Source organism: Taudactylus pleione, unplaced genomic scaffold, assembly GCF_031769625.1.
Source record: "Taudactylus pleione unplaced genomic scaffold, aTauple2 ptg000001l, whole genome shotgun sequence".
Classification (NCBI taxonomy): Eukaryota; Metazoa; Chordata; class Amphibia; order Anura; family Myobatrachidae; genus Taudactylus; species Taudactylus pleione.
Genome location: NW_028284404.1, coordinates 319631 through 343764, shown reverse-complemented (window position 1 = coordinate 343764; position 24134 = coordinate 319631). Strand labels below are relative to the sequence as shown.

Here is a 24134-nt window from a genome sequence, read left to right as displayed (position 1 = left end):
GGGTTAATTACTGAGCAGTCCCACCAGTAACCAAGTGCAGAACAGACATTTTTCCAATCCATGGAATCTCTCCTTCCATGCAGACCAGTTTCGGAGGTTGAAGCCTTTGCCTCTGTGGTCACTCTTCCAAATGTCTCATATCTGCTCTCCATAAACCTCATCTCCCCATCGCTGGTGCAGAGAGGATCCTTCTAAACTCATTGGCAATGTGGTTTGGGAGAGCTGTTAGACCAGGAGCAATGGGCGGACATATTTAAAGCTATTTCTTAGTCCTATATCAAAGTCCCTATCAAAGAAAACACTTACAAATACTTTAATGCTATATAATATGTCCCAGCCTGGCTTCATGGTATGTACCGAGATGTATCGGATGCCTCCTGGAGGAATTACGGCCAGCATGGGTTCTTTCTGCCTGTCTGGCGGAGCTGTCCCAGATTCAAACTGTTTTTGAAGTCGATCATTACCCTAGTCTCCCAGGCGCTTATTCCCCAGGTCCCAAAGGACCCGAAATGCATTCTTCTCCTCTGTCTTCTAGATATTAGGATATTAGGAGTATCCTGGGGAACTCCTCTGCTTCCATTCATAAAGTGTGACTCTCCATCCCCCCCGGTCCTCATGGTACTTCCAGCCCAGCTCAGTCACTGCTCCCCCACGTCCTTAAACCTGATACCAGCTAATCTCTCAGTGTATTCCTACCCCCACTTGCCACATCCCTCTCTTAATTCCTCATATGGAGCACTGCACCACAGGTGCCATCTTCTGTGTATGTCGTTTATTAGCAACTAGGTGAAGTACCCAGCGTTGCCCGGGTTTAAATCTTCAAGGTATTAAGCTTGGCATCTCAGACCAATTGCCACCCCCTCTGTGAAATTTTCATCCAAATCCATCCAGTGGAAGGCTCAGAACAGGCTCCCTGGGTCATAGTTCTGCCCAGCATACACCAAAGGGAGGTCCGACCAGGACCCTAAGCCCCCTAAAACCTGTCCAGGATCCAACTGGACCACGTCGCGTTAGTTTCATCCCAATCAGTGCAGGGGTGTCCGAATGCATAACTGGACAGACAAACAAACAGACCAATCAGGGGTGTTTCTAGAGAGGAGGGGGCCCGTGTGCAGTCTCCGACACGAGCCCCCTCCTCTCCGCCAGGTGGCCGGTAGCGCACTGAGCTGTGCGCGGCCAGCGCCGGAGTTATAGACTCTGGGCACTAGAGTCTGCCCAGAGTCTCTAGTGTATGCACAGTTCACCGGGAAAATGGCCACCGCGGCCATTTTCCCTGTACTGCGCAAACGACGTGAAAATGGCCACCGCGGCCATTTTCCAGTCGTTTTACAGGGCTGGACGGCCCCACCGACATGGGACTCCGGAGAGGTAAGTAATATTATGGGTGCAGGGTGTGCGGTGCGGGGGCCCCCCTGGACCCAGGGGCCCGTGTTCCCCGCACCCATTATAGATATGCCCCTGAGACCAATGAATTTTACATATATATAAGATTGCCTACTATGGTTCCTTATTTAATTGGACTGTGCTCTGTTTACCATACTGTGGGGCCTATTCATCAACTCTAAAATAATGGTTTTAAGGACATTTTCCTTAATTACCATTATTTTAGTATTCATGAAGACACTTAACACAGGAGATATCACTGATATCTCCTGGTTAAGTCCCCCTGCATTAATGTCCACACTCCCCATACATTAGTACATTAGTATGGGGATATGGAAATTATGCTATTCATCAAATTCCGAAAATGATGTATTTTCGGAATTTGATGGTGTTACTATACGTCACTCTCAGGTGGCGTATAGCTGGTTATACTTACCTGTGTCAGCTGGGCAGGTCCTCCCCCCGGCTCCCTCCGTCGCTCTGGTCCCTTCCTAGGCTCCGGCTCTGCTCTGTGTTCTCCTGGCATTGCGGCTGTGAGAACAAAATAAAGTTTTAAAAAAATAAATAAATCTTCAGCCTCCTCTGCCTGTCCGAGCTGTCTGCTGCAGACTGGGGCCGGGAGGGAGGTCGGGGTCGGCAGCTACAGCCGGCCAGGTAAGTGAAGGGGGGAGATCGGGGGGTGGACACAGAATTACCGCAGCTGTAAGCAGTGCTGCGCATGCCCTGCTTTTGTGAACGGAACAGCGCATGCGCAGCACGGATTCCAGCTGCGGTAAGGTAGAGCAGGCAGGCAAAAGTATCTATTTCCCGAACAGCTGTCATCGCAAAGATAACAGCCTTTCGGAATAGATAGTTATGGGGAGGAGGAATGATAAATTCCTCCGGTAATTAGGTAGAACTCCATGCAAGTTCTAAGCCTAATTACCTCCAGAGAGTTTTTAGCTATGATGAATAGGCCCCTGAGGTACTGCAACTTCCCAGTTGTTACTCCTTTAGGGCTCTATTTATTAACATTATGTTGACTAAAATAAAGTGAAAAGGGGTGTTTTCACACCCTTTTCACATTATTTTAGTATCACCTATAGTTATTACAGGGCAATTGGAGTAGAATTCGTAAAATTCTACTCCAACCCCTAAGTATCACTTATTTTTAGTAAGCAGATCGCATTTCCCATACTTGCAATGGGAAATGTGATCCGACCAGAGTTACTAAAAATAAAATGTGAAAAAATATCGGGGAAAGCCCTGTGATAATAACGCCACCTGGAGGTAGCGTTATCCAGGGTGTCCCCCGGTTACCGGACTCCTGCTCTGCTCTAACGGGCAGAGCAGAGCCGGGAGTCGGTCCCAGTGATCAGCTGTGTGGTCTAAACAGACCACACAGCTGATCACTGCAAAAAAAAATTGGTAAAAAAAAATATTACTTACCTGACTCCAGGGACCGGTGACAGGGCCTATGGTGATGTCTCCCCTCCGATCAACTGGTCTCCCATATGGTGCACTGCTGCCCGGTCATCAGGTGATCGGGTCCCAGTGCAGTATGGGAGATCACCTGACTGGAGGCATGGAGAACATCACCGGAGGCCCGGATCATGCAGGTAAGTGTAATTAAGGGAGAGGGGGGTCGCGGGGGGTCCGCGATCGTGGGGGGCAGGGCTTAGCACCGGGGGTATAGCAGCGGCGGCCAGTCGGCGCATGCGCGGGCACTTTGTCACGGTATTTTCGCAGAAAATACCGTGATAAGGCTCCAAAGGGGATTCGCAGGGACAGAGCTTTATCGCAAGCTCTGTCCCTGCAAGGGATTTGTAGTAAATCCCTGTGATATTGCCTGAATTCGCAATGCAAATTCAGTTGTTAATATCACACTACAATCTGCATTCAATATGCGGATTGTAGTAAATAGAGCCCTTAGTGCTTTCAGCAAACAAACTATAGAAGAAATGTTTACACTTCAGGTGGTAATTCAGCTTTAAACTAGGGATGTGCAGGCTCGGATAGGTTCGAGTTTGCACGTGGAGTTCGGATTTTTCCCTCCAAAAAAACGGAACTCAGAACGAGGCAAAACGTCATCTTACATGGACGAACATCATCATTCCTGGTCTTTTGTCCAGGAATGATGATGTTCGTCCATGTAAGATGACGTTTTGCCTCGTTCTGAGTTCCGTTTTTTTGGAGGGAAAAATCCGAACTCCACGTGCAAACTCGAACCTATCCGAGCCTGCACATCCCTACTTTAAACACAAACGAGCTCTAACATGTATAAACCTGTTTACTTACGTTTAGCTTGTACCTTTTTGTTATCAAAAATTCGCAATCTTTACAGTCTATTCAACAAACTGGTTTGAGAACCACTATAAAACAAATTCCAGTATCCCAAGCCAAGCAATGGGGCACCTAGGATACCATCTGGAAACATTAGAAGAACCCAGATTATGTAAGATCTTCTATTAAAAATTCCAAAAATACCAATGTAATGGTGCATACACACGATCAGATTTTTTCTTCAGATATGGACGATAACGATTTAAAAATAGTTCAGTCGTTCATATCTGAAGGAAAATCGTTCATATCTGACATGCCTGAACGATGGACGATCAACGATGCGCGTTCCCGTTTGTCAGATAACGATATCTGACATCTGATGGGTTTGCAGTCAGACTTGGACGATTCCATTCATTTTAATGCAGTAAAAAATCGTTCAATCGTTCAAAACTTTGGTCAAATCGTCCAAATCGTTCAAATCGTTTAATCGTTCAGTCGTTCATCTGACAAATCTGACAAGTCTGACAAATCTGACCGTGTGTACGCTCCATAATACTGAAAGATATTATTAAAACAGTATTAATTAATTTTACATAATTACTAAGGGCCGGATTCATCACATATGGAATTTTGAATGCAATGTATCCCGCCACTGGTCGCATGCATAGTAACACTTATTACCACCAATGCATGAATATTTGCAGTTAAAAACGCAAAGGACAGCTATTCCAAATAAGGGAATCGGTATGTAATGCCCGCGGATGATTAGCCACCAGATGAAATACAGACGCCAGAAGACCGAAGGTTCTACATCCTGACTGGGGCTGGTAAGTACCCTAACCCTCCCCTGTCCCCCCTCTAACAATAACCCTCCCTTAGTGGTGCCTAACCTTCCTGCATCCTAAACCTAACCCTCCCAGGGGGGAGTGCCTAACCCTAAACTCCCCTCGGTGGTGCCTAACACCCCCTTCCAGTAGCCTAACCCTCCTCCCATCCTGGCTGCCAGAATCCCTAAGGTAAGTAGCGGCATTAGGGGGAGGTTTTAGGCACCAGGGGGAGGGTTACGTTTAGGGTACGGGGAGGGGGAGGGTTATGTTTAGGGTTAAGGGGAGGGGGATGGTTAGGTTTAGGGTTAAGGGGAGGGGGATGGTTAGGTTTAGGGTTAAGGGGAGGGGGATGGTTAGGTTTAGGGTGCAGGGAGGAGGAGGTTAGGTTTAGGATTCTGTTTGGGGCAGGTGAGGGTTAGGCACTAGGGGTGAGGTTAGGTTTAGGCACCGGTAAGGGAGGGTTAGGGCAAGGAAAGGGGGAGGGTTATTATACCACCCGACAGGTGTCGGTATCCAAACCCTGTTGGGATGCTGCCGTTGGGATTTTGAACACTGGGATCCTGAATGCCGACATCCCGTAACCATCCTGTATTAGTCCCCCTAAGCATATGTTTGTAGTATAATCATCAAAATCTAATTAGGATATATTTTCAAAGCTTATAGATATTAGCTATGAGACAGCCACCCATGTTTTCATTTTGTTTCCAAAACCATACTCTCATAATTTGGTGTTGGTTTAGTATAAGGGGCACTACTTTAGGGGGCCCTGCATATGGGGCACTACTTTAGGGGGCCCTGCATATGGGGCACTATTTAGGGGGCCCTGCATATGGGGCACTACTTTAGGGGGCACTATTTAGGGGGCCCTGCATATGGGGCACTACTTTAGGGGGCACTCCTTTAGGGGGCCATGCATATGGGGCACTACTTTAGGGGACCCTGCATATGGGGCAAAACTACAGGGGGCACTGGATAAGAGGGAAAACAACAGGGGGCACTGCATAAGGGGCACAACTACAGGGGGCACATATGGGGACAACTACAGGGGGCACAGCATAAGTTGCACTATTGCCTGAGAGCCAGTGGGAAGGGGGGGCAGCCTGAGAGCCTGAAGGATGATGCATGCTTTCATGCTTATGGGGGCAGAGTGGGGCTGTTGAGATAACTCAGGGTAGGGGGGTGGCAGGAGTGACACATGGGGGGTCGCTGCAGTGGCATGGTTGGGCTGCATTGACACATGAATGTGGGCTGGAATGGCAAGGGAGGGTGCTGGAGTGACACATGGAAGAGCTGAAGTATGTGAAGTATTATGTGAATGGGGGTGTATCTCACATATATGTATATATATTATCACCCGCGCACGCAGGGGGGGTTTCCGGGTACCTAGAAACCCCCCCCCCCCTACCCGACCCAGCGAGCAGCGCTGAACAAAATCTCTATTTATTTTTTTTTCAGACTGACACTGCCTGGGCTGGCTGTAGGGGGAGCTGCAGCGCGCAAGCTTCTCCCAGTCAGTTCCCAGGCAGTGATGTCGCATGACTCAGCGCCTCTCCTGCCGCCCGCCCTGGACACTGTGTCACAGCTGCCAGCGGCGCGCTGTGTAATCCACTGTCAGCCGCAAGAAGTAAGTGGCCGGGTGCCGCCCCGCCCGCCGGGGGGGATAATATTTATTGATTAAGCCTGATGAGTCATACAGTACTGCTGTATGTCAGCGGAGCGCCGGGGGTCTTGCGGGCGGGGGGGGTTGGGGGGTTTCTGGGAGTAATATTTTTAGAAAGATGCCATTTTTGACTGCTGTATGTATAGGGGGGGGGGGAGGAGGAGGAGGTGGAGAAGAGGTGGGGCGGCGGGGCATCCAGGAGGGGATAATGTGTATTACCATTACATTTTGACTGCTCCGTGTATTTGCGGTGGGGGGGATAATATTTATTATATTATGCCATAGGTCTGCTGTATGTTATTCCAAGGGGGTAGGGAATGGGAGGAATCCTCCCCCCTCCCCCCAGAGTAACATACAGCTGGCATAACCTAATAAATATTATGTTGCAGGTTTATTCTGGTTAGACGATTTTGTCATTGAATCTGTAACCAATTATTTGGAAACCCCCCTTTCAAAATCCTGCGTTTGCCACTGATTATATATGAGTGCAGAGCCCCTGTGATTTCTATTTAAACAATGTGGTCACATACCATGTTGCACCCCAAATCTTGGAATGGTGAGTGCCGTGGATTCGTGAATTTTGTTTATTTGATTCATTTTTTTAATTCATGTTTTTGTGATCACATTTTCTCATGCACCCCTTTTAAGCTATCTAATCAATCTTATATCAGCTGTTTTCCTAGGTGCTTTGCAACAGGTGTGCTTAGCGACTGTCTCACCTTAAAAGCAAAAGTTGCTTTTAGCTTTAAACCAGATAGCAGCATACTATGAGTATAACACTAATGCGATAGCTATTTCCATGTTATAATTCTGAGCAATAGAGTAGGGACTTGCAGTAAAGTGGGGTCCCTTGACGGGGGCTGCAAGCTTAAATGCATTGATCAATTCAAGAACCAAAAGCGCACTGTTGAATATTATTGTTAGTTATTATGGTGAGTGCAGAGCCCCTGTGATTTCTATTTAAACAATGTGGTCACATACAAAATCTAGGAATGGTGAGTGCTGTGGATTTGTGCATTTTCTATATGTATATATAATATGGAAACCCCCCTAAAAATCCTGCATTTGCCCCCTGCGCTGGTGTGTTCTGATAAATTAACCTGCGCTATCCCTAATCCTCCTGCTTAACATGCAAAATAAAAATTCACTATAATCATGTAAAACTAAATATAAAAAAAAACACAAAAAATTAGCTCAGCCAGGATACTGAGAGAAGCGTGGGCGCACTGCTCAGCCGGGATACTGAGAGAGGCGTGGGCGCACTGCTCAGCCGGGATACTGAGAGAGGCTGGGGCGCACTGCTCAGCCGGGATACTGAGAGAGGCGGGGACGCACTGGTCAGCCGGGATACTGAGAGAGGCGTGGGCGCACTGCTCAGCCGGGATACTGAGAGAGGCGTGGGCGCACTGCTCAGCCGGGATACTGAGAGAGGCGTGGGCGCACTGCTCAGCCGGGATACTGAGAGAGGCGTGGGCGCACTGCTCAGCCAGGATACTGAGAGAGGCGTGGGCGCACTGCTCAGCCGGGATACTGAGAGAGGCTGGGGCGCACTGCTCAGCCGGGATACTGAGAGAGGCGTGGGCGCACTGCTCAGCCGGGATACTGAGAGAGGCTGGGGCGCACTGCTCAGCCGGGATACTGAGAGAGGCGGGGACGCACTGCTCAGCCGGGATACTGAGAGAGGCGTGGGCGCACTGGTCAGCCGGGATACTGAGAGAGGCGTGGGCGCGCTGCTCAGCCGGGATACTGAGAGAGGCGTGGGCGCGCTGCTCAGCCGGGATACTGAGAGAGGCGGGGGCGCGCTGCTCAGCCGGGATACTGAAAGAGGCGGGGGTGCGCTGCTCAGCCGGGATACTGAAAGAGGCGAGGGCGCACTGGTCAGCCGGGATACTGAGAGAGGCGGGGGCGTGCTGCTCAGCCGGGATACTGAAAGAGGCGGGGGTGCGCTGCTCAGCCGGGATACTGAGAGAGGCGGGGGCGCACTGCTCAGCCGGGATACTGAGAGAGGCGGGGGCGTGCTGTGAGGCCAGGCCCCCGTGACTCGCGGCATGCCCTAATGAGATTTAACCATGCAATGTGAGCCGAGGCCATGCCCCATTTACGTGAGCGTGCCCCTACGGCGGGCAATGCCATCTGATCTACAGCCCCAGTCCGTCCATGTTAGTGACTATTGATTATATACTAATCTGATGCATGAAAGCATTAGCCCTGCTTACTACATCATACTTGACGACTTTGGGCCTTATTCACAAGTGTGTGCTAACTGCACGTAATGTCGATATTTGCAACTGTGCACGCAAAAGAAGTTCTGGAGAGAGATGGTATCACAAATTGGGTGACAGTGACGGGTGACTAGGAGGTGGCCTAAAGGGAATAACTGTTATGGGCGTGTCTGTGAAAGTAGCTGTTTTCTCCGGCACAGAGCTGCAGCCACAGAGGCCTTGTTCAGACAGAGAAACTGCACCTGCTATAGGTGCAGAGACACTGAAAGTGGGCGTCTCAGTGCTTGCTCATTCAGGGACGGGCTGAAAGTATCTTTTGCATATGATCACAGCCGCGACTCTGACTACAGACGCACCGCCACTGCGTGTACCTCTGAATCAGGCCCTTCGTCAGGAGAAGCTTGGAGAGGAGATGCTGCTGACCACTGTGGTGGTTGGGCTGGGCTCTAATGCCATTAGGCCCCGCCCCAGCACGGCAAAATGCTGAAAATTGCAGGTCTGTAGGGGTAGGGAAGGGCTAAAACAATGCAATTTGCATAATTTTAGCCCCACTCCCTTCATACAGACCCATGATTCCCGGTATTATCTCCCCATCCTGCCCACCTTGCAAAGAAGTGGGCGGGATGCGGGAGATCCACCCCAGCCTCCCGCACCTTGTGTGAGAGTAAGTATGGCCTACATACATTGTAGACATGCACACTTGTGTGATTGCAAAAAACACATGCATACACTAGTGCACAGACTGCTGGTGTTTCATGACATTCTTTGTCTCAATAACAGTTTTCTCTCTTTCTCTCCTCTAGGTAGGTTTCAGGTGGAAACACAGGATACGACACTGGTGGCAGAAGTGGGATCAGATGCTTTTCTGCACTGCACTCTCTCACCTCCTCTTGGACTTACTGGGCTCATGGTGCACTGGTTTCGTACCCGCTTTCACTCAACGGTCCTCCTGCTGAAGAATGGGAAGGAGGAGAGAGATCAGCAGAGCGCGGAGTACAGCGGAAGGGCGTCTCTCCAGGGCAAAACCAACGCTGGAGACCTGACGCTGATACTGCACAACATCAGTCTCTCCGATGCAGACACCTATCACTGTTTGGTGGAGAACATCAGCAATCCTGGACAATATGAGGAAGCCGTCACAGAGCTCATCGTCATAGGTCAGTTTAGCACCAGGCAGACAGTAATAACATGGTGCAGTGTGCACAAATGTGCTGTTACCCCTAGCAACCAATCCGTTTGGCTCGCGTTTCATTTTATATAACAAAAGCAAGTGTGAAAAGAAAGCTGTATGCCTATCAGTCCGTTCAGTTTGGCATGCTTTAGCTGACTGGGCATGCTAGGACTTGTAGTTCAACAGGAGCTGGGGAGCTGCCGGTTACTGACCAATGTTCTTCATTAATCTATTTTCTGACTCTCCTCAACGCCTCTACTAAAATATTCACATTTCCCTTTCCAGCAGATTGCACATAATGGGCCAGATGCTGGGTGTGAGGCAGCTCCGTATACGGCCGCAAGTAGCGCGTATTAGCAAACTGCGCATGCTCAGAAGGGAATTTACGCAATGACGGTGGCAGCTGTGGGCGGAAAAACAGCGAGCGGAGCTGCTCCACGCTTGGAGCTGTAAGAATAATCGCATTAGGATAGGGTAGTAAGTCCGGCTTCCACGGCTTACCACAATTACAGCCACTTTGCGCCCCGATTGAGAATAAGCCCTAATACATCATAATGACGATCCCTCCTATGCTACAGCAACAGCAATTGCACAAGAAACCCAAATATTTATAATAATAATACATTATTAATCCAGTGAACGCACTCTACAGATACCCGATTCCACTCCCATATACCGGGTCCATTAGGAACTTAATGACTGAGTGATATAACATCAGCAGCCAAACCTCTGACAGGATTATGGGCCCTGATTACAAGGAGATCCATTTGTCATTAGGAAAGATGAAACTAATTAACTGGAATAAGGAGAGCCACCAACAGAGACACGTAGCACTTAGCAGCGCTGAGAATGCGAGGGGGGACGGTAGGGGTAATGACTAGGAACACATGGTAGGGGTAATGATGAGGAACACAGATATGCAGCCATTTGTAGCAACAGAGGAAATGTAAGAATGCAGATGTTCAAACGGGATCAAGATAGGAATAGGGCTTTGTCTGGTGGTTTTATGTCAGATACGTTGGCTGATACAGTATATGATGATGTAGGGGATACCTGGAATCAGGGGCGTAACTACCATAGGTGCAGGAGGTGCAGCTGCTATGGGGCGTAGAGCTGAGGGGAGTCCATCATCCTTGTCACAGTTACATGTGTTATATACATTTTTCACCATTGAGAGAGATAAAGTAGATAGAACAGCCAATCAGCTTCGGGCATGTTACAGGCTGTGCTAGGAAAATGACACATAGAAGCTGATTGGTTGGTACTGTGGACCTCATTCAGGGTCGGTCGTCGTACTGGAAAAGGGTCCGGATATGCAAGTGATGCACTCGCATGTTGCGTCCCTAAGTTCGGATCGTTAGCTGGCCGACCAAGGGGAGGAAGCGGTCGGAACACAAAAAATACGCCCCCATCTCGTACGCATTACACGTCATCTCCGGCCATATAAGGATTAATCGCGAGCATCGGGAACCATCGGAACTGGTCGTAGAGCTTAAGGTTGACCATACCCTCTCTTAAGCTCTACGATCATGTCAGTGATCAAAACTCCCATGTCACATGTGCCATGACGCTACTTTCTTAATTATGCACTCGCATAAAGCGTATGCACTCCCATAAAACACCGTTCGCATAATTTGGCACGCCTGCATTCGGATCTCCACTCCCCCGTTTTCAAGCACCTTCCCCTGTTACCACCCACAAACGCCTCAATCTGTCACTCAAACTACCGACCTGGCTGTGTTCAAGGAGAGAGAAATTTCTGATCGTAGCGGCTAGTTTGCGCACGCGCATTGCGAACTTTACGCATGCGCAGTTTAGCGAACATCGGTGGCATACGACCGTGCGGCCGCAACAACCGACTCTGAATGAGGTCCTGTATCTCTCTCATTTTTATCTATCGCCATGGCTTAATACATCTCCCCCTGTGTTTTACACCTGTACATTTATTAACAAGGGTCAACAATGTGTGTTTTGCAGGTAGCGGTTCCCTGCCTACCCTGGCGGTCTCCCTGGAAGACGGTGCCATCATGGTCTCCTTTGTCACCAGTGACTGGTTTCCATGGCCGCAGATGCATTGGAGAGTGGATGGTGTCCCCGTCATCACCGATATTTCAGAGAGCATCCACAACCAGAGCAATGGCCTCTTTCAGTTAGAGAGCAGGATTCTACTAAAAGACCCCAATGCCGGGCAGTTGTACGGAGCCGCGAGGCACCCAGTGACGGGGAAAGAGTTTGGACTTTATATGACACTTGCAGGTGTGTAACTCCTGGGTTGTGTTCCAGGTCAGTAGCCGCTGACAAATCCCCCTGTTTTCTCCATGCGGGACTGGGCAATGGGCAGATGTACGACATGCAGGTCTAGCAGCATAAACCAGACGCAGAATGTAGGGCGCCTCTGAAGATGTTGTAGAAGAGGAAACTATAGGCTTTGTGTTTCCACAAAAGCAGGAGAGACACAGATTGTGTAAGCCACATAGGCTATGCCCCAATCATAGGATGGAAGGCCCATAGACTGTAAGATCCAATGGGGCAGGGACAGATGTTAATGATAATAATAAGCCTGATAACCACAATTCAGCCTTTCCTATCTCATGATTATGGGATAGATGTACTAAGAGCCTGAGAGATAAAGTACCATCCAGTCAGCTCCTGTGCAGTCAGGCTGTGTTTGAAAAATTACAGTTAGGAGCTGATTGATTGGTACTTTACCTACATCCACTTTATCTCTCAAAAAGGCTTAATACATAGACCCCTAAATTTGGCTTGTTATGCTGCTATGTGGCCTGAATATACAATACATGTTGTGTGACATTGTTCATTATTATTATTTATTTATATGGCGCCACAAGTGTTCCGCAGCGCCTTACACAGTACATAAACAAATAGGTGTCTACGACTTACAATACAATGCAATACAAGGACATGGATAATATATATTGCTACATTTAGTGATCATAACACCCAGATAAGCAACCAAGTGTTAGGTGCCCTAGTGGGGAGTAAGAAGTAGATGAAAGTAGAGAAGGAGAAGCACAAGAGGGTAGAGGGCCCTGCTCGTAAGATCTTACATTCTAAAGGGGAGGGGCAGACAAATAGGTGAGACACAGATGGGGTAGATGGGGAGGAAGGCGTATGTAGCAGGGAGTTAGAATGATAGCTGGAAGGCTTTGATGAAGTAGTGGGGTCTTGAGAGCCCGTTTGAATGATTGTAGAGAGGGGGAGAGTCTGATGGGAGAGGGAGAGAGATCCAAAGGTGAGGAGCAGCACGGGCAAAATCTTGGAGGCGAGAGTGGGAGGAAGTAATTAGTTGGCATGAGGGGCGGCGTGCATTTGTGGAACGAAGAGGGCGGACAGGAGAGTGAAGGGAGATGAGGTCAGAGATGTACAATGGTAGAGAAGTGGGTGAGGGCTTTGTTCATGCTGACTACAGCTACAGTAACTTATATGGGGCTACATACTGTAGATGCCCGCATTACATTGCTAGTTGTCTGGGTGTACAATATAATAATGGACTAGGCTACATGCCAACAATTTTGAGCATTTTATTAGTGGACCCAGACACAGATGATGCACTAAACGAAAAATGCGTTAAAAACCCCATTTCCGGGGTTTTACCGCATTTTTCGTTGCACGAAGGGGTGACCGCCGGGTCTCCGATGCGGTGGGTAACGCCAGCTATTGCTGGCATTGCCCTATAGAAGCCTATGGGCTTCTACCGCATCGCGCTGCTATGAGGGATCCGATCGGATCCCTTCCAGCATGCCCCGCGGCCGTCGCGTCACTCTGCCAATGCGCAGATGGACTCCCGGGTCATAAACCCGGAAGCCCACGGCGCAGGGCAGATCGCAAAGGGCAGCTCTTATCGGAAGAGCTGTCCTTTGTGCTACTGATCACATATGTTAGTGCATATGCGATCAGCAGGGAGGCGGTGTCCTGCGGTAAGTGTTGCGAGATGTTAGTGCATCTCGCCCCTGGAGAGGGACAATGGCCCCTTCCGCGGTGCAATATGAAGGTCACCTGCTCCCATTTGTCAACATCAGGACTAAAAGTGTTGAAGTCTCTCTAACGGAGGGATGTTATTAGTGAGGTGAGAAGGGTGTAGGGACTTAGGGGCCTATTCATTAAACCTAAAAATTCTCTGGAGATAATTAGCTTTAGAACTCGCATGGAGTTCTAGCTAATTATAGGTGGAATTCATCATTCCACCTCTCCATAAGTATCTATTCCGAAAAGCTGTCATTTGTGCGATGACAGCTTTTCGGGAAATAGATACTTTTCCCTCTCTACACTACCTTATCGCGTCTGGAAACAGTGTTACATCTGTAAAACCAGCGCATGCGCAGCACTGCCTACAGATGCGTTAAGTTTTGTACCCCCCCCCCGATCCCCCCCACCCCCCTCCGCTCACCTCCCCCCCCCCCCCGACTTACCTGTCCGCGCAGCAGCCTCCGGCTCCGTCCTGCTGGTCTGTCATATGGTTTCCCAGCAGACCACATGACAGATTAGGAAAAAAAAAATTTTTTTTTTCTTTTTCTAAACTTTCTTGTGCTCTGCTGGGGAGCACATATGTCCGACCAGCCTCCGGAGCCTGAGGACGGAGCAGAGCGCCGGAGGGACTCGTCGGGGGACCTGCACACGCTGACACAGGTAAGTTTCACCTGCTATTCGCCACCTCACAGTGGCGAATAGTAACTGCATCAAATTCCGAAAATTTATAATTTTCGGAATTTGACGAATACCATAATTTCCACATCCCCATACTAATGTACTAATATCCCCATACTAATGTACTAATACTAATGTACTAATGTATGGGGAGTGTGGAAATTAACGCAGGGGGACTTAGCAAGGAGATATCTGTGATATCTCCTGTGCTTAGTGGCTACATGAATACCAAAATAACGTTATTTAAGGAAAATGTCTTAAAAACGTTATTTTAGTGTTAATGATTAGGCCCCTAAATGGCATATTATTATCTGGAGCACGCTTTCATTATTAAAAATAATTTGGCCCCTGGATGCTGACCTAATTGCTGCTGATCTTTCATTTTTACCTTAGCCCGGCAAGACATGTCATCTAACCATCACGCTAGTAGCTTTAAATAGATTAAGAAAATATTAATTGGCAAAGGAACATAGAATCTATTTGTATTTACAAACGTTTGACCAATGTTCAAACTCCTATCCAATCTAACAGCAGTGATGCTTTGGTGTTCTGACCAATGACTGTTTATTTCTCTCCACAGCGGACATGTTCCCTCGTGTCTCATCGTGGGCCTACGCCTTCCTCTTCACCCTGGCGCTAGTGATTGTAGGGGCAGCGATGGCGGCTTATTACATCAAGAAACATCTGACAATGGAAGGTGGGAGTGGAGAGTTATGAGGGTCCTGTCCCCCCTTAGCGCTAGCAGTAGTAAGCCCAAAAAGCGTCTTAGTCGGCATAAGTGCGGATGCGTAAGAATTTTTAGCACACGTGACGTTGAAAGATGCATTTTGTGTGGGGGGGATCATCTTTAAATCCTGCTCTGCATGAGTGCTAATATGTGCAAGTTACAGGTAGGAGAGTTCGCCAAACTATATGAACTAGAGACATGTTTTGGTTTTGGATCTGGATTTAAAAAAAAAAAAAAAAGTTTTCAAAAACAGCTAAAATCATGTAAGTTTTACTATCCAAAACCCAAAATTTGGATTTAAAAACCCCATTGGTTCTCCTGATGTCCAAAACATATTAACATATTTGAAAAAAGTGTAAAAATAAATGAGGTGCTAGATAAATGATAACTAGATGCTGACTGTTGCCATGGGCAACTTCTCCACTTTATTTTTCCGGAAACCTCTACCTCTAAGGTTTGATACATCTCCCCCCTGATGAGACCCATCATTTTATTCCTTTTGGCTGAGGGTCCGGATCACTTCCTGCATGACTGAGGACTTTTAGTGAGGTCTGAGGTACCCAGCTTTAGGCAGGACCAGATTAAGAGCTACACTGACCGACCTGGGGCTAAAAATGTTCAAGGCCTATACTGAGAAGGGAAGGAGGTGTGACCAGTGCTGTGTGGGTGTGACCAGAGATGTGTGGGTGTGGCCAATGCAGTGTGGGTGTGACCAGTGCCACATGAGTATGACCAGTGATGTGTGGGTGTGACCAGAGATGTGTGGGTGTGACCAGTGCCACGTGGGTATGACCAGTGCAGTGTGGGTGTGGCCAGAGCCACGTGGGCGTGTGCACCCCTACAGTCTCCGCCCCAATGTCTCCGTAAATACATACAAATTCAAAAATCGCATAATTGTGTGAGAAAACTATAAAAACTATTTTAACACTTATTATTTATGGCTGACTGTGTGGCCAGCTAGGAGGCTGGTCATTATCATGCTTCCATGACGACGGGCCTATTTTTCTGTGGAGGCCTGGGGCTGTAGCTCCATCCGCCCCATTGTTGCTAGAATATTGCTGTTATGAAAAGTGAAAATGAAATGTTTGGTAACTGTTTGGAATTTGTCTAAATCCTGTTCCCCCCCCCCCTCCTTCCTCTCTTCTAGTGGTGCTCCAGAAAAAAATTGGTGAGTTGTCAGCCAATATATGGGATCACACAATCCCTACTGTACATTATATGGTTATCAGATATCACTGGGTAATTTTTGTCCATGTAATGACACAAGGCTGTAGGCAGAATGCTCTTATACGAGTCACAGAAATCCATGGCGACTTGTAATATCCATAATAATAAACCAATAAATAATATTACTCCTTATCCTTACACACATACATGTTATCCTGACAAATGATGCAGTGATGACATCATAGCTCATTGTTTATATAAATATTATTTATAATATATTAGTTTATTCATATATAATATCACTTGTGTGTGCTTTATATAATATACTGTATATTACACCAATCTGATATAGCCACTGATGAACGGATGTTTATATTATGAATGTCTTATGTTGTCTCTGTTATCATGGCAGGTTTTCTGTCCTCTCAAGTGGGTAAGTCAAAAAACCCATATAACACATATAACTGTCTGTGACATTTTTAGAGGCCATTTAGGGCGCCCAGGCTTTCTGCACACAGTATAGGCATGTACCAATGTTCAGGCAATCAATTCCCCAGAGCTTGGGATATCAGGGAGGTACACAGAGGGCCTGATTCAGAGCAGGACGCTCTGACAGAGCGCTCGCTCTGAATCAGGGCCGGCCCTCTGGTTTTTTAGAGCGGCCTCCTGGCCGCTCGCATAGCTGTGGGTGACCACCCACAGCTATAGCGAGCGGCCAGGAAGATGGTCGCGATGGTCAATACCATCGCGACCATCTGGCTTGCGACGAGACCCTTGTGGTAGGGTCTCGTTGCCGCAAGCCCCAGAGTGCTTTCGGCTCTAACAGAGCCGGAATCTCTCCCACTGACATCACTTGTGATGTCAGTGGGACCGGCCCCAGACGGTAGGCGTTTCCATGGGAACGCCTCCATCTGAGCAGCCACGCCCCCGGCCCGCCCACCAAAGGGGGCATGCTGTCACTCAACATCGACAGCACGCCCCCTTTGGTACGAGACCCGGAGCGACGGGGTGCCCGTCGCTATACGGGTCTCGCGCATGCGCACGACGGAGCCGGCTCCGTCGTGCGCATGGGCCACCATCGACCTGCTTGCGAGCGCATAGCGCTCGCGAGTGGGTCTGAATCAGGCACAGTGTCTCATGCCTCAGTGATGTCACAACCAACAGAGACCTCATTGGCAACAAAAAGGTGAAATTTAGCAACACTGTTAACAAAAAAAAAAAAAGTAGGGACTGTCCAAAAAACGTGTATAGTTTATTTTCCCAGAGAGCTTATGTCGCAGAACATGCGGTAAAACTGTATTGTGCTTCAATTTGCGCTCTGATCTTTCTGTATACTGCATATGCTCAATGAGTCACTAAAACGTGTACTACCTAACCTGGTTCTGTGTTTTCAAATGTAGGTGTCAAACAGGCCCCATTTGGTTCCCAATATTAAATGCGTAATCGGTGCGGGAGGCTCCGATTACACACGCAGTATCACTGCGATAGTATGCTAATCCATTGCGATCGCTATGCCGTTGCAGCACCACATAGGGACGCCCACCTTACCTTACATGCGTAATGTTTAGCAGGACTGTGAAACCATCGGTAACATGGAGTACCATCGCAGCCTCACACACACTTGCACAAGCTCTGACCTTACTCAGGAATTGCTAACCTCATCGCACGCAATGAGTACTCAGGCTGTGTATGGCATCACAGTGGATAATTTATGCATGCCCCTGCAACGGCATTCATACGCACTGGCACGCCTGTGTTTCGTCGACCAACCCCCCCCCCCTCCCCCCTGTTCACTCCCAAATGGCACTTTCTGTCATTCAGTTCTCGATGGCTCTCCGTCCGCTTTCACAATCGCAGTGGCCGGTTCGCTCACGCGCAATGCGGTGCGTACACGTGCAGAACGTCAACATCGACCGGGTGCATGCGACCGCAGACTTGCGATCCAAGCTGAATCAGGCCCATAATCCATTGTCTGCCTGTTTGGGTGAATGGTACGTATATAATCCATTGTTTGGGTGAATGGTACGTATATATAATCTATTGTCTGCCTGTTTGGGTGAATGGTACGTATATAATCCATTGTCTGCCTGTTTGAGTGAATGGTACGTATATAATCCATTGTCTGCCTGTTTGGGTGAATGGTACGTATATAATCCATTGTCTGCCTGTTTGGGTGAATGGTACGTATATAGGCCCTCATTCAGAGCCATACGCTCTGAGCAGAGCGCACGCTCTGAATGAGGGCCGCCCTCCATAAAAATGGAGCGTCCTCCTGGACGCTCGTATAGCTGTGGGTCACCACCCACAGCCTATACGAGCGTGCAGTTTGATGGCCGCGATGGTCGTGACCATCGCGACCATCGAAACTGCGAGCCGGAGCCTGCGGTTGAGGTTTTCAACCGCAAGCTCCGGAGTGATTTTGGCTCTATCAGAGCAAAAATCACTCCCACTGACATCACTAATGATGTCAGTGGGCCGGCTTCTGACGGTAGGCGTTCCCGTGGGAACGCCCCCGTCAGGGAGGCACGCCCCCGGCACGCCCACCAAAGGGGGCGTGCTGTCAATCAACATCGACAGCACGCCCCCTTTGATCAGACACAACGAGCGAAGGACTTTCCTTCGCTCGTCACGTCTGGCGCATGCGCACGACGGAGCTCCCTCCGTCGTGCGCATGCTCAGTGCAGAACATCGACCCACTTGCGAGCGGACAGCCGCTCGCGAGTGGGTCTGAATCAGGGCCTTAATCCATTGTCTGCCTGTTTGGGTGAATGGTACGTATAATCCATTGTCTGCCTGTTTGGGTGAATGGTACGTATATAGGGGGTCATTCAGACCCGCTCGCGAGCAAAGTTCACTCGCTAGCGGGTCGATGTTTTTAGACTGCGCATGCGCATGACGGAGGGAGCTCCGTCGTGCGCATGCGCGAGACCCGGCGAGCAACGAGAAATACGTCGCTCGGGGTCTCGCACCAAAGGGGGCGTGCTGTCGATGGTGACTGACAGCATGCCCCCTTTGGTGGGCGTGCCGGGGGAGTGGCGGCCAGACGGAGGCGTTCCCATGGGAACGCCTACCGTCTGAGTCCGGCCCCACTGACATCAGTAGTGATGTCAGTGGGAGTGACTTTGGCTCTGATAGAGCCAAAATCACTCCTGGGCTTGCGGCAGCGAGACCCTACCGCAGGGTCTCGTCGCAAGCCCGATGGTCGCGATGGTCTTTGACCATCGCGACCATCATCATGGACGCTCGCTATAGCTGTGGGTGGTCCCCTTTGTTGTGAGACCCCGAGCGACGGCTTCCTCGTCGCTCGCCGGGTCTCGCGCATGCCTACGATGGAGCTCCCTCCGTCGTGCGCATGCGCATTCGGGCACCATCGACCCGCTTGCGAGCGTCCTGCGCTCGCGAGCGTGTCTGAATTAGGCCCATAATCTATTGTCTGCCTGTTTGGGTGAATGGTACGTATATAATCTATTGTCTGTCTGTTTGGGTGAATGGTACTCATATAATCTATTGTCTGTCTGTTTTGGTGAATGGTACTCATATAATCTATTGTCTGCCTGTTTTGGTGAATGGTACGCATATCATCTATTGTTTGGGTGAATAGTACGCATATCATCTATTGTTTGGGTGAATGGTACGTATATAATCTATTGTTTGGGTGAATGGTACGTATATAATCCATTGTCTGCCTGTTTGGGTGAATGGTACGCATATAGGGCCTGATTCAGAGCCACTCGTAAGCGGCAGCTCGTTTGCTCCGAGCGATGTTTGCCCAACTGCGCATGCGTACGGATCGTTATACGCATGCGCGAACCAGTCAGTGCGGTCGAAATTCATGTGCTCGCAAAATAGCGAATGCCTGATAATTTGAGTGACAGAATGAGGCGTATGTGGGTGGTAACAGGGGAAGGTGCTTGAAAACGGGGAGTGGAAATCCGATCGCAAGCGTGCTTAAAGGTCAAAACGGGCGTTTTAAGGGAGTGCATAATTAATCCAGCAGCGTCATTGACAACGTCACTTGGTTGTTTAATAGTCAGAACTGCTCGCAAAATAGTGGTTGAAAAAACCAACCACAAGAATAGCGAGCAGTTCATACTCTGGTCGATGTACTCGATTAATCTAATAAATAGCGGACATGACGTATGGTGCGAGCGGCCAGGGGGCGTATTTTTCAAATTTACGTTCGCATGTTTTGCTCGCTCGTTCAGACTTAGAGGCGTGAACAGACCGCAAAGTGCGAACGGTTCATTTGAATAGCCACCCCTTTTTAGAAAACGAACGACCGCAGATAGCGAGCGGCTCTGAATGAGGGCCATAATCTATTGTTTGGGTGAATAGTACGCATATAGGCCCTGATTCAGACCCACTCGCGAGCGGCTGTCCACTCGCAAGTGGGTCGATGTTGTGCACTGCGCATGCGCACGATGGCGGGAGCTCCGTCGTGCGCGTGCGCCAGACGCGACGAGCGAAGGACTTTCCTTCGCTCGTTGTGTCTGATCAAAGGGGGCGTGCTGTCGATGTTGATTGACAGCACGCCCCCTTTGGTGGGCGTGCCTCCCTGACGGGGGCGTTCCCAAGGGAACGCCTACCTTCAGAAGCCGGCCCACTGACATCACTAGTGATGTCAAAGGGAGTGATTTTTGCTCTGATAGAGCCAAAATCACTCCGGAGCTTGCGGTTGAAAACCTCAACCGCAGGCTCCGGCTCGCAGTTTCGATGGTCGCGATGGTCACGACCATCGCGGCCATCAAACTGCACGCTCGTATAGGCTGTGGGTGGTGACCCACAGCTATACGAGCGTCCAGGAGGACGCTCCATAATTATGGAGGGCGGCCCTCATTCAGAGCGTGCGCTCTGCTCAGAGCGTACGGCTCTGAATGAGGGCCATAATCTATTGTTTGGGTGAATGGTACGTATATAATCTATTGTCTGCCTGTTTGGGTGAATGGTACGCATATCATCTATTGTTTGCCTGTTTGGGTGAATGGTACGTATATAATCTATTGCCTGTCTGTTTGGATGAATGGTACCCATATAATCTATTGTCTCTCTGTTTGGGTGAATGGTACGCATATAATCTATTGTTTGCCTGTTTGGGTGAATGGTACGTATATAATCTATTGCCTGTCTGTTTGGGTGAATGGTACCCATATAATCTATTGTCTGTCTGTTTGGGTGAATGGTACGTATATAATCTATTGTCTGCCTGTTTGGGTGAATGGTACGCATATAGGCCCTCATTCAGAGCCGTTCGCTATTTGCGTTTGTTCGTTCAAAAACAAGGGGCGGCTATGCAAATGATCCGTTCGCACATTGCAGTCTGTTCACACCTCTAAGTCTGAACGAGCGAGCAAAACATACGCTCGTTTATTTGATAAAAACGCCCCCTGGCCGCTCGCACCATACGTCATGTCCGCTATTTATTAGATTAATCGAGTACATCGAACAGGATATGAACTGCTCGCTATTCTTGTGGTTGGTTTTTTCAACCGCTATTTTGCGAGCAGTTCTGAGTTTAAAAAAACCAAGTGACGTGGTCATTGACGCTGCTGTATTAATTATGCACACCCATAAAACGCCCGTTTTGACCTTTAAGCACGCCTGCGATCGGATCTCCACTCCCCGTTTTCAAGCACCTTCCCCTGTTACCACCCACATACGCCTCATTCTGTCACTCAAAATAGCAGGCACTCGCTATATTGCGTACAAATGATTTTTGGCCGCACTAACTGGTTCGCGCATGCGTACTAAAAACCGTATGCATGCGCAGATGTGCGAACATCGCTCGGAACGAGCGTACTGCCGCTAGCGAGTGGCTCTGAATGAGGGCCATAATCTATTGTCTGTCTGTTTTGGTGAATGGTACGTATATAATCTATTGTTTGCCTGTTTGGGTGAATGGTACGTATATAATCTATTGTCTGTCTGTTTTGGTGAATGGTACGTATATAATCTATTGTTTGCCTGTTTGGGTGAATGGTACGTATATAATCTATTGTCTGCCTGTTTGGGTGAATGGTACGTATATAATCTATTGTCTGCCTGTTTGGGTGAATGGTACGCATATAATCTATTGTTTGCCTGTTTGGGTGAATGGTACGCATATCATCTATTGTTTGCCTGTTTGGGTGAATGGTACGCATATAATCTATTGTTTGGGTGAATGGTACGTATATAATCTATTGTTTGGGTGAATGGTACGCATATAATCTATTGTCTGTCTGTTTGGGTGAATGGTACGCATATCATCTATTGTTTGGGTGAATGGTACGCATATAATCCATTGTCTGCCTGTTTGGGTGAATGGTACGTATATAATCTATTGTTTGGGTGAATGGTACGTATATAATCTATTGTCTGCCTGTTTGGGTGAATGGTACGCATATAATCTATTGTCTGTCTGTTTTGGTGAATGGTACGTATATAATCTATTGTCTGTCTGTTTGGATGAATGGTACGTATATAATCCATTGTCTGTCTGTTTGGGTGAATGGTACGCATATAATACATTGTCTGCCTGTTTGGGTGAATGGTACGCATATAATACATTGTCTGCCTGTTTGGGTGAATGGTACGCATATAATCCATTATCTGCCTGTTTGGGTGAATGGTACGCATATAATCTATTGTTTGGGTGAATGGTACGCATATAATCTATTGTTTGGGTGAATGGTACGTATATAATCTATTGTTTGCCTGTTTGGGTGAATGGTACGTATATAATCTATTGCCTGTCTGTTTGGATGAATGGTACGCATATAATCTATTGTCTGTCTGTTTGGGTGAATGGTACGCATATAATCTATTGTCTGCCTGTTTGGGTGAATGGTACGTATATAATCTATTGTCTGCCTGTTTGGGTGAATGGTACGTATATAATCTATTGTCTGTCTGTTTGGGTGAATGGTACGTATATAATCCATTGTCTGCCTGTTTGGATGAATGGTACGCATATAATCTATTGTCTGTCTGTTTGGGTGAATGGTACGTATATAATCTATTGTCTGTCTGTTTGGATGAATGGTACGCATATAATCTATTGTCTGTCTGTTTGGGTGAATGGTACGCTTATAATCTATTGTCTGTCTGTTTGGGTGAATGGTACGTATATAATCTATTGTCTTCCTGTTTGGGTGAATGGTACGCATCTAATCTATTGTTTGCCTGTTTGGGTGAATGGTACGTATATAATCTATTGTTTGCCTGTTTGGGTGAATGGTACGTATATAATCTATTGTTTGCCTGTTTGGGAGAATGGTACGTATGTAATCTATTGTTTGCCTGTTTGGGTGAATGGTACGTATATAATCTATTGTCTTCCTGTTTGGATGAATGGTACGTATATAATCTATTGTTTGCCTGTTTGGGAGAATGGTACGTATATAATCTATTGTTTGCCTGTTTGGGTGAATGGTACGTATATAATCTATTGTTTGCCTGTTTGGGAGAATTGTACGTATGTAATCTATTGTTTGCCTGTTTGGGTGAATGGTACGTATATAATCTATTGTTTGCCTGTTTGGGAGAATGGTACGTATATAATCTATTGTTTGCCTGTTTGGGTGAATGGTACGTATATAATCTATTGTTTGCCTGTTTGGGAGAATGGTACGTATGTAATCTATTGTTTGCCTGTTTGGGTGAATGGTACGTATATAATCTTTTGTCTGTCTGTTTGGATGAATGGTACGTATATAATCTATTGTTTGCCTGTTTGGGAGAATGGTACGTATATAATCTACTGTTTGCCTGTTTGGGTGAATGGTACGTATATAATCCATTGTCTGTCTATTTTCGTTTTAGATTGGAGACAAGCTGTCATGAGTCCAGGTAAATTTTCTACATTTATCCCCTTTAATATCCCGGGAAAGCTGGGAGAGATGGTAACATGATAAATGTGGCATACAGTGAAACTATGCTAAATGCATCTTAAAGTACCTTAAGCGTTTCACTTGGACCTCTGCAGATAGATATGGCAAGTTTCTTCAGTGGGATTGTGGGTTGTTTATTAGTTAGCCATTTTATTACATTAGGATGCCTATAGGAATATAGA

At 47.9% G+C, this 24134-nt stretch overlaps 1 protein-coding gene across 2 annotated transcripts in view; it reads left to right on the top strand.

Moving 5' to 3' along the window:
• Positions 1–24134, top strand: part of LOC148543475 (butyrophilin subfamily 2 member A2-like) — a 50506-nt gene that overhangs the window by 24931 nt on the left and 1441 nt on the right. For both annotated transcript variants that reach the window (XM_088480762.1, XM_088444534.1), the window contains exons 2-7: positions 9158–9511; positions 11503–11781; positions 14771–14887; positions 16065–16085; positions 16497–16517; positions 23885–23911. In XM_088480762.1, coding sequence (XP_088336888.1) covers positions 9158–9511; positions 11503–11781; positions 14771–14887; positions 16065–16085; positions 16497–16517; positions 23885–23911 — 819 coding nt within the window. The remainder of the gene's footprint in view (positions 1–9157; positions 9512–11502; positions 11782–14770; positions 14888–16064; positions 16086–16496; positions 16518–23884; positions 23912–24134) is intronic.